Raw genomic sequence first — 12,107 nt, forward strand, 5'->3', positions numbered from 1 at the left:
CTTCTTTGCATGGTATTTAGAATTTTGGAAACAGAATAACGGTGTGCACTGATTTTCTCATAAATGTTCAGCCTGCCTGAGTAATTAATTCACTATTGAGTACATAAACGTGTCATTTCTCAATTACAATGTTCTCTTACCGCCTGAAGATCGTGTCCCTTTTCCTCGTCTCCTGAGATGAGACCAATCTACTGAGATTTCTAATTGAAAATCATTTAACGCACAGTCAATTATTAAAATCCTCTTCTTTTTTTTCTGCCATTTTTCAACTCAATTATGTTATGGCCCTTATGCAAAACCAACCCTATCACTAGTTATTCTTCTTCAATACACACCTTCATTGACAGGATGGATGGAGGCATGGAAGCCTCCACCAGCCTGGTTTCTCCATCCATCCATTCATCCATCCATTTATGTCAGACCACTGCAATCAGATATAGGGTTTAAACAATGAGCATTTAATTTTCCTATGGTCCCGCCCTGGCCTCTCAGACAGCGGTCAAATAGATATAGCTGTTGTTGTGTTGTGGAGTTCGTCAAGTATGTCCTGTGACTGGATTCCATGCAAGGTCAAGCCGGAAGAAGTGTGCTGGGGCAGCTGTGAGGTGAGATGAGTTTGCACCTCCAGTTGTTTGGACAGCAGTAAGACCCACTGCTCTGGTCTGGGTCACTGGATGAATAAAGAAAAGTGTGCCGCAATGACGACCACAGATCGCACACAATTACTCAATAAAACACAATTACTCAATAAGTCCAAACAGTATTCATGTAATCCTTTTTATTTTACCAAAGATGATTTCTGGGTTTTGTGTTCGGTCATATTCTAGATGTGGCTGCTCCATCATGTTCCCACAAAGCAACGTGTCAAATTTCTCTCCGGAGGTGAAACCTATGGGAAAGAGGTGTGACGTAGTCCCGCACAGCTTTCCGCCATCATGCTCACCCAAGATAAACAGACATCAGAATGAAGGCTACAGCTTCCATAACTACTTTACCATTTATATGTCTGTTTCTATTACAGCTGTCATCTCACTGGCCTGCTGCTCCCCAACACACAGGTTATTTTGCTTTTTATTACAAACACTTCAAAGTGAAAAATCTGTCATCGAATGAAAAGTGGCACTGATCTAAACTGCTTTAAGCCGCCATTAAAATTATTATTCTTTTGCACTTTGGTCTCTAGCCGGCTGTGTTTGATGCTTTTACCTTGACTCATTTATTTTCCATTATCCTGTCAACTTTCTCCCTCCCTCCCAGGCTGATGATAGAGAGGATCTTCCTCCTCCTAATCCACATTAGCTCTGACGGTGTTTACTCACATGTAATGAGTGAATAATCAGCATAGCGGCGCTAACTCTTTCATCACAAGCCCCTTTAGCCCAGATAGTTTATTAGCTTTGCTGTGATAAAAGACCTAAGTGAGTCTATTAGGCTTTGTCTTGGGCTCGCTCCTCGCACTTCAAATGAACCGCGTGTTCGTGGCAAACTAAACACTCGGGCCTGAGGCCCCAGTCTGATATGCAGATCCACACTTCCCTATGAATATTAAAGCCCCCTCGGTGGGCTTTAGCAGGTGATGAGGCCAGGAGGTGAGAGGAAGGTTAGAGTGAGCCAGGAGGGATTCTGGTCTAGACTCAGCGGTGCCCGAGGAGCTCTCCGTGTTTGCAGTGGGCCATTAACAAAGACACACTAAATAAACCAGATATCCTGGAACAGATCTCAGATCTGCTGTGAAAGGAAAGCCTCTGACACTTTACACATGATCCACACCATAGGAGAGGATTTGGGTGAATGGATGACGAGAGGTTTGTGCCTTTTAGAAATATGAAACAATAATGTTTTTTATAATTATTGTTTAATAATAGACAAATGAGAAACTATGTTGTATCGTACCATATGGTACCGTACTGCATTGTATCACATCGTATGGTATTGTACCATATTGTACCATATTGTACCATATTGTATTGTACCACATCACATCATATTGCACGGTAGTGATTCACAACCAGGGGTGTCAAGATTCATGAGTTGCGACGCCTTCTTGATTTTAAGACATATAACATTATTTTATGTCTTAAAAATAGGTAGGTGAGCTGGCATTTAATTAATCTCACAAAACTATCTAGTTTACACTTTTGCTAGTGTACCAATGTAGTTACAAGAGGTTACAAGGTTTCTCACATAAAGGTGTTTATCTAATATGTAAAAGCATGTAATTTCAAGTATATTCAGTTCAATAATGGTTAGATTAAGACAATGTTTCCAGTTGGCTTCTGATTGAAGCTTATTTGGTGGGATGGCTTGGCGGATTGGCCGACAATGGTGCTCACTTATTGAAAGAATTAATTTATTTCAGACTTGATTGTGAACAAACACTCTGTGCTGCGTGCGTAACATTACTCTGGTACACCCAAAACCCATCTACTGCAACGTTCCTTTTTTGCTATAATTTGATCATCTCATCCACTGTATTGCATTGTGATAATATTATAATGTGAAATTTTGTATCATAGTTGAATCCAAAAACATTTGTGCTGAGTCACATCAAGTTGTGTGATGTTGTTTTGCATACTTTCATTTCCTAATGTGTTGTATATAATATCATATTATGTAACATGGTAATGTTTTAGACTAATTTAGATCATATACCTCATGTTTTCTCAGTATTTCCAGTATGAACTTGCAAATCCTTGTGAGCACAAGGACAATGGACCTTCTTCAAGAGAAAGTATACTACATTTACCTTTATCACTTTATCTGCCAATTTAGGAGACCAAAGCCTTGTTTTCATCAGTCCTAAGTGCACATTGTTGAGTTACCACCTGACCGGTAAATGAGAGACCAGATGCGAATGAGGACAAGACATGATATAGATATATATCGTGCAGTTTATTATAAATAGTGGTATAAAAACATACAAAAATAGTTGTATTTACATGGATCATTTCATAGGAAGAAATAAATAAAAGGTAGAAGACCAAAGCTTTCCAATAAATTACACGATTCACAGTGAGGCAGTAAGGACAGTGAAGTAGTTTGTGTCTGTTGTTGGATGATGATCGTACAGCGCCGGAGTGTTCAGCCCCAGTACTCTCGTGGAACCAGCGGGATGCAGAAGTCTTTGCCACACATCTGCTGTACACCAATCGACAGGGAAATATGTTAGTGTTGTCACAAATGATATATATAAACGTAGTGAAACATTGTGAAAGTTACTGTGTTCATACCTGACAGGAGGGTTGCGATGCAGGAGGAGACTGCAGGATGGGGTCCGAGCTCAGGTCACCCTGGGCGGCTTCGCTGTACTGCCTGCTGTACTCGTCCACTCCAAAACCACAGCTCCCAGAATGCAACATGGGGTTCTGGCTGTAACACTGGACTGGGTACACGCTCTGGGTCAGACCCCGGCTCTGGCTCTCCGTTCCCCCCGCGGCAGACTTCTGGAAGTATGCGAGGATGTCGGGTGAGGAGGCGTCGCTGGCCGAGGTGTCTCCTTGTTCCCTCCGCTGGAACAGCGCCTCCTCACTGAGGCCCAACTGGGCCGACAGGTACGAGATGTAGCGGATGGTGAGGCGGAGGGTCTCGATCTTTGTCAGAGTCTGTCCAGTGGGGGCAACCGAAGGCGGGAGGTAGGACCTGAGGTGGTGCAGAGCCTTCGTCAGATCCCTCATCCTCAGCTTCTCTTTCTCGCTGGCGCTCTCCCTCTGCTTGCTGCGGATCCGGGCCACACGGCCCGACTTCCGACCACGTCTGGAAACGGAGCAGGACGAGGACTTGACAGTCTGGGAGTATCCGGCTTTAGCTGCCTTGGGAGTGGAGAGCGGAGGCTGCTGGTAGGAAGGAGAAAGGCTGAAGTCCATGGAGTGGATGGGTGAGAGGGTCTCCGGGGAGGAGAGGCTGGAGAGATCTGAGTCGGAACACCACTGGTACTGCAGGCTGTAGTCGAGGAGAGGCACGGAGGAGGTATCCATGTTGTATGCAAGAGCCCGGCGATCTGGTCTGACTTGACTTACTTGGAAGCTGTGAGTGCTGCTCGGTTGTGCTCCACCGGTTTATAAGTCCGGGCCAGGCCACAGAGGTGTGAAGTGACACCTCTGCAGATTCTCACAAACAATCACTGTCCAAAGGCAGAGGCCACTGCCCCTACACACACTCTGCCAGCCTCAGTACCTCCTCCTCTGCCTCTGTGTCTCCCTCTCCTCTGAGTCTGGGAAAGTTCAGCCATACAGGAGTGGAAGTGTGAATTTTGACTCCTGCTGAAAACAATAAACAGCTTTTTTTTTTTTTTTTTACTTTTTGGGCTTTTTGTTCAGGCAGCAAGTCAGAAACCAGATGCATCTTGCACATGTTTAACAGATTGGTGTGGAGCGATCTGATTTCTCTTGCAGTCACTGTCCTTTTAAACACATCTACACAAATGTTTTAGAGAGGGTTGGCAAACTGGATCATAGAAACAACAACGTATGAAGAAGAAACACTGTGTAAGCGTGTGACCTTCAAGGCATGCTCCACATTTTCCAGCAAAACTCATAGAAAACGTGAAGTACTTTTTCCTATGACTCCATGTTAAAAAAAAAACGCATCCAAATATATTCAAGCCAAAAAAAAAAAAAAGGTTGGAGGACATAAAATAAGCAAACAGCAGGGAAAATTATGCTGACTGAGCCTGATTGTTAAAACTCTGTTGTTAAGCTCTGAGACGTTTGGCACAGGGATGAATGGCGGCTCTGTGCATGAAGTTGAGCCTGTTTGGTGTAAAAATGGGCAAAACCAGGCACATTTGCACTGATTGAGAATCGGCACCATTATCCAACTGTGATCAGATTTTGGAGCTTGGTTAATTCTTCTGGACTACCATATCATCTGAATTCATAGAGAAACTCCTGCGTGCAACAACATTCATCAGCAGTGCGTCAGCCCTCCTTGGATCTTAGCATAATCAACAATTCACCTGGATTTGTGGCTTTATGTATTTTAGAAGTGCCGGCTCGCATATCTTCCCAATAAAACACTCCAAGCAGAGGCATCAAGGTGGTCTTTGTGATGTTTTGCACCAGCTGATGGACAGGAAGGGCTTTCTGAAGAAGTTGTAACACCTTTAATATGTGGATGTCTTAAAAAGTTAGAATACTTAAATTAAAGATAAGATGTTTATTCAGTTATTTCTTTATTGCAGGTTGAAACCTCCCTCCTCCTCCTCCCAACCTTGACCCTGACACTCGCCTCTACCTTCTTTTGATCTCCTCCACTTTATATCCCACCATTTCTCACCAACATTATTGTTTTATAGTCAGAGCTCATTCAACAACAGCAGCGCTCCTTCTTTTGAAGCTTTATTCTCGATCACACGTCTGAATCTCACCACTCTGCCGTTGGATTTGTGGTACGAGCGACTGCATGGATGACTTGCATCCTAAACGGCTAAAACTCAAACATAATGTGCTTTAATAAAGGCTATTGAAGCTGTGTTATCCAGTTAAAGCGGAGGTGTGAGGATTTCACACTGATGAGAACTGATGAGCCCGGAGGCGTCACTTCACGCCTCAGCTGTGAGAACCAGGAATGCAATCTGGTAACTTCTCTCCGTCCCTTCTCCTCAGTCTTTAGCCAACGTCGGATGACGTTTAAAAAAAAAAAGCACACGTTTAAAACAGTGCGCAGTGCACCGATACTGAAACACTGGGGTAGTGATCCCAATGAGTCTTTAGGTTATTAAACCTACAATCCACATCAGTTAACTGTCATGCGGCCGGATCAATGAGTTGAAACTTGAACTGTTACGTAGTGAGCAGCTCCAGCTAAAATAAGTTAACTTTAGAAGACTTTTTGGACTTAGAAATCATGGTTTCTTAAATATTACCTAAATACTAATTGCAAATGCGGGTTTTTCTGATACGGACTCATGACAGTTATGTTCACAGGGTAATTCTTGAGTCACTGGTTTTAAGTTTGACTGCTTGCAGCTCGTTTTTGGAATTTCTGACAATTTGTTCTGCTACTTTCTTAGAGCGTGCGTCCCCTGAGGTTTGATGTATAATTCATCAAGCTTCAGACGGTCATAAATCCCGAACCTAATCATCCATCCACCCAACCATCCATTCATCATCTGCCCCTGCTTTATTCACATTAGTGTCACATGCGCTGGGTCAAATCGATTCAAAATTCAGGGTAGTGTCACACCGTTAACAGGCCGTGATCTTTTACAGGTGACGCCAGGTTTATTCACCCGAGCTGGCAGAAAAACAGATTGTACAAGAATGATACCAATAATCACAGATGAAAACCAGACAACATAGTTTGAAAACTGCTTCATCCCGAATCAAAGAGCATGAATATTGAGAGATGAGCATGCGTTTCTTGTCTTTGATGACAGCTGGACTTGCTGGAACTTAATCATCCTTTATGATAATGTGTTAGAAGTCACTGAAACGTCTTCAGCTCTACAATAACTGATGAAAGACTGACAAAACTTCTCGGATGAGGTGAAACATCTTAAAAACCTTGAAGAGTCTGTATGATACGAGATAACTTCGCTGCAGGAATGCAAACCACACAGGCTGATTTGAAGGCGTGTCATAGGTCATGCCGGGTGAATTGGGGTTGAACTGGGACTGAACTCGGTGCCCGACTCTGCCGGCCGGCTGGCCGGCCGCTCTGACCGAGTTTGGCACCTTTCGGCGGATGCCCACCCACAGCAGACTCAGAGGCCGGGCGGCCTGCCACCTGTCTGCTCATCTCCAGGATAAAGGTGAAACAACAGAAGTGGACCCTGTCATAAAGAAGATGATGTAAGATCAGGTGAATGATTATGTAATAAAAGTATTTATGAAGGGAGTTTATTTCAGCAGCAGTGAGAGGAAACCTTGAACAAGTCTCTGACGTCGGCTGCAGTTCAGCTTTATTATGGATCGTACCGTTTTTTTTGTATTCTAGTTTAGATGCACTTCAGGCTCAGCAGCGTTTGTTGACAAAAGTATTAGTTGTGTGAAGGGAAAATAATCTTTTTAGTCCTCTTGAGGGCGTCTTTTTTTAGTCAGCTTTTTCCTTCACATTGAAACAATAAATCACCTGAACAAAGAAGCTGCACTACTTCTCCACTAAATGCTTGCAATATGGAATATGTGTTGGATTCACAGAGGATTGCCTAAACAAGATGAATATCAGTGCAGCAGGAACCACAGATGTTTTATGTTTTTATTTTATTTACTGATCTCATCATTTTATTAAACGTTCCCTTTTCAGATATCTGCAAAACATTTGTGGCTGCTTCCAGTTTAAATGTTATTCTGACTTGACAAATAATTTGCACATAATTATTTAATCCCAAACTGTGAATTGGATTATTGGAATATCTTTACACAAGACCAGCTTTAATTGAGAAAGTTTAGAGCAAGCAAAGGGACCCATTGTAGATCATGAAAAGTGATGGAAGTGATTTAGAAGAACTATAAGAACAGAATGTGCCTTTGAGCCACAAAGTCTGTTTGGTTTTTATTTTCAAGTAGGATGAGTCCAGACACTCTTAATATCATCTAGAAACTCCAAATGAAAAACATCTGAAATGTAAGTCATACTTTTAAAGATGCATGCACATTCAGGATCCAGGCTAATTAAAAACTTTCCAATCACTTTAATCTAGATGGACATTGTTCTTGTCTGGTTCACGTTTCCTCTCTTGTGATATTTTGAGATTCTGAGGCCACATTTCCACATACCCTGATTTTTGAAAAAAAGGGATATTTCACTGTTTGGACCACATATTTACACATAAACGCAGCTAAAACTCACCACAAACGATGATCCCTGAAAACTTGAGATCTGGATAAACTCTATGTCTGCAATTGCATCTAAAGGGGGGTATGCGGATATTTACGTCACAATTCGTGACATGGTGTTATTTTTTTTCTCCAGGATTCTAATTGGCCATCATAGCCTCATGCTTATCGCTACACTGCCCCCTACAGGTTTGGCATGCTCATATCAGCTCTGTACCAGGTGCCCTGAACCAGGTGTATATATAGGTCCATGTAAATGAACATTTCTTTTTTCTTTTTCTGTTGAATGATGATAAAGCAGCATAGAATATAGATGGATGCACATTAACAATAGGCTGTGTTCTACCACTGGAAATACTTTGGTTCCGTCCATACCTCATCTCCTTTTCTTTTTTTTTATATTTTCAATATAAAAATGTCTTTACAAAGCATGACAAGGAGCCAAAAGGTTAATCTCTGGAGATGACTCAATAGACCAGATACCGCTGGAGGTAAAGTAGAAGCTTGTTTCCTTCAAGTCCAATTCAACCTTCCCACCCAAGAAAAGGATGCAAAACTCATAATACCCCAATGAACAAGCCAAGTCCAACGACGTCCAAAACACATCCATCTGTCCAGGCCGTAATCTGGACGTCTAGTCAACAGCCAGAACAACCGTCCAGATTATGGCCTGGTTTAAACATCTATTTTCAACTAGTTCTGGCTCTTAGGAATAGGAAGAGGAAGAAGGATGAGACTGAGCCTGAGACAAACCCCTCTGCACCCAAGAAAAGGATTCTAAACCCTGAATCCGCCACTGAATTTTCTAAACAAACATTTGAAAATAAAAGCTTGTCTCAACATGTAATTGGAATAATCTCCTGTGTGAAGCTTTAACCATCTACTCTGGAAAAGAAACTTGAAGGACTGAGCAGACTTTCTTATTTGCAAATGAAATATTTGTGGAAGGGGTCTCCCACTGAACATTTCAAAAAACATTTCAAAATATCATGTATTGGGAAAAAAAATTGTTTTTCTTTATATTCGGGGAAATAACATTTTCATCATCTTTCTTAACATTCAGGCGACGATGTGATTGTGAAATATTACCACGATTTACAGATGAGGATTGTCTTTTAACAAAAAAGAATGAGAAAAGATTGAGACAGTCCGGCCTCATCACAGCAGGTTAGAGAAAGGTCACAGTCCTGGGGCCACATTTATAAAACATTGCGTAGGATTCCTACTAAAAATGTACCTGCACCCAAAAATATTCAGATCAATAAAACCATGCATACGCACATCTGGACGCACTTTCCTCATATAGATCACAGTCAGTGATGCCAGTAATGCATTAATTAGTAACACGTTACTCTCATATTACCACTTTTTTCAGTAACTAGTAATCTAACGCATTACTATTTCCAAACTAGAAAACAGATTAAAATGACTTGTCAAAGTCACTGTGCGTTACTATTATAGCGTCCCACAGGACGAGTTTCTTGTCTGCAAAGCAGCTTTATTATTAAACACAACCAGCCCCTCTTCCCTCCTCCTCCACTGAGACAGACACAGGCAGCTCATGCACGCTCACCTGACCCCGCCCCCTTCTCCACTCTCAGCCAATCACAGGCCCACGTGTTCCAGCGGTGGGTTCAGTAACAAAAAAGAATTGGAACCAACCATTGTCATCAATGAACCTTAACGTTGCAATATTCGCCCTCTTTGTAACTCAGTCAACCAATGAAAGACTTTAGGGGGGGCAAATGAAGTCGCATAGAACAGGCAGTGCAAATAAATAAAGAAATAGTGCAACAACAGACAACAACTGCATCTCTGGGTAGGTAAATACCAGTAATAGTAAAAATAATAAAACCGTGAGTCAGATATAAATACAACAAAGAATGAAGGTCAAAGGTTAAATATGTATCATCAGGAGCAGGAGGCAGGGATCAGCAGAGTTTTGGGCAAAACCAGTTGTAATTTTTATGTTGAGATGATGGGGGGATGTTGTTGGAAGCTGCATAAGTAACTAAAAATCTAACTTAGTTCTGTTTAAAAACAAGTAATCGGTGAAGTAAACAAGTTACTTTTTCACAGTCCACCTGGAAGTTTGTGCAGTTCAAATCCCACCGTCAACACGCCCACTTTCTACCATAAATGGTCAATGCAAAGTGCTTCGTCAATACTTTTGCATCTCTATCAGGTTGAGTGGACTTTGTGTTTCATCCTCAGTCACTAGAGTTGGTGAGTGACGAGGAGATCGTCTGTCTCCTGAGTCACAGTTCACAGACTCCTCAACGACTGAAGGACAACTCGTTCACAAAACTACAACCCTGGACAACTCCATGGATGAGATTTCGGAATTTTTTTCAGAAAATAAATCCTATAAAATATACTTTCACATATTGTTTTTTCAAATTGATATTTTCTGTGTTTTTCATATATATTGAGTATAGTATCATATTGTTTTGAACAAGTGCATGTAAACACATTTTTAAGAATTACTCTTGATGAAAAGCTCCACTGGAAGCCGCATATAAATATCCTGAAGTCAAAATTTGCCAAAAATATTGGCATAATGTGTAAAATCCAATCAGTACTAGATCAAAATTCACTCAAATTATAATATAACTCCCTCATTCTTCCATATCTGAGTTGTGGAAATATGACAAACATCGGTCCTATTCTTTTACTTCAGAAGGTCATTAGACTCATAAATCAAACTGATTATTCTGTTCCAACAAATCCACTGTTTGCCATTTCAAAGATGCTAAAAATACATCACGTTGTCAACCTTATTACACGTGCATGTTTTTGTGTCAAATAATAATCATTCCAAATGTGTCAAATATACTTTGAATTCCAATCCTTCAAATCAATAATGCTGAAAAAAAATTAGTCGTGGGCAAGATGTCTGGTATAACATAGACGAGTTGTCCAGGGTTGCAGTTTTGTGGACGAGTTGTCCGTGCAAGTTTTAGGTTATTAAATTATATATTGCAATGTTTCACACTTTCCAGTGGATTTATGCTGTGCTCAAGTGATCTAGGTACTGCAGTGTGTGTGTGTGTGTGTGTGTGTGTGTGTGTGTGTGTGTGTGTGTGTGTGTGTGTGTGTGTGTGTGTGTGTGTGTGTGTGTGTGTGTGTGTGTGTGTGTGTCAGTGGGGGCAGTGGTCAGTGAGAGGGACGCATTCTGCACCCTCGGTGTGAAACATTGCTGTAACTGGAGGGTCAGCTGGAGGTGACTAGTAAATTTCTTCTAATTGTGTGTGAACGACGTTCACGGAATTCTGCACAATTCCGTAACTGGACTTCAACGGGCTTCTTCAACCGGTCATACAGCATTATTTCATATACTCATATACTGGTCAAACTTTGTCTGCAACGCTTTTGCAGCATTCAACGAGAAAAGAAATGTGACCATTAGGGGCAGAGGCTTGATTTCATCATTGCTCAGATGAGTCTGTTGGATGGATCAGCAGCAGAGTGTTTCACACCTCAGCCAAAGTAAACACATCCTCCTACTTCTGGCACTTGCTCACACTTCTGTGCTGCCATGTTTTAACAGGTCCCCCCCCCCCCCCCCCCCCCCCAGCCGACCACCACACAGCTGCCCCTCACATGGGAACAGCTACGTTAACCTCTCACTATTACCACCAGTGTGTTTCTCGATGTCAATACTTGGTGGGACAGGGGTTTATTTCAGGTCTCGTGGCAGCACTGAAGTCCAAAGTAAAGTGGGTGCAGAACCTTTTATCCACCACAACATTACAACAACCATATAGGCGCCGATCCCGTAAAAATGTTGAGCCTCGGAGACTGGCGATTGAAAAAAAAAAAAAAATTAAATAAAAAGAATGTATAAATTTAATGATAGGAATAGAACCAGGTCACGCTGTTTCTGAGACAGAAGCTCAACCACTGGTAAAGCTGTAAATTTATGAGATTATTAGAAACTGTTGGTCACCGCATCACTAGTTACCTTCAGTTTCTACACTGAAGGAAGAGTTTCAGACTCGTACTCGTAAATAGTTGACCTGATTTCGATTCTTAACTGCTTGCAAGCTCTGGCTGCTGACGAGCTGGTATTTGTGACGACTCGCTCCGGTTCTGTGAGGAAGTGCCTCAATCAGCGCTGAGCTTCTAAATGACGTTGTTAGTGGGGCTTCAGGCTTCAGGCTTCAGGCTTCAGGCTTCAGGCCCCGCGAGGCATGAAAATCACGTGGTCTAAATAAACAGTCACAGCCTGAGCATGCCCACTTACACTTTACATATTACGTCTTGAAGCTTCCAGAAAACAACGTCAGGACTTCAAGGTTTTCCGTGTGTATTACTTTTCTTTGCCTC

At 41.9% G+C, this 12,107-nt stretch overlaps 1 protein-coding gene across 1 annotated transcript; it reads right to left on the reverse strand.

Annotated features, from left to right (window-relative positions):
• Positions 1 to 3,224: 3,224 nt before the first annotated feature.
• LOC308142891 (uncharacterized protein) lies at positions 3,225 to 3,974 on the reverse strand (the record flags this gene model as incomplete). Its single annotated transcript, XM_080513499.1, has 1 exon — positions 3,225 to 3,974. The coding sequence occupies one exon, from the start codon at positions 3,972 to 3,974 to the stop codon at positions 3,225 to 3,227; it is 750 nt and encodes a 249-aa protein (XP_080369625.1).
• Positions 3,975 to 12,107: the final 8,133 nt, after the last annotated feature.

The sequence above is a fragment of the Blennius ocellaris genome, assembly GCF_963422515.1.
Source record: "Blennius ocellaris genome assembly, chromosome: 1".
Lineage (NCBI taxonomy): Eukaryota > Metazoa > Chordata > Actinopteri > Blenniiformes > Blenniidae > Blennius > Blennius ocellaris.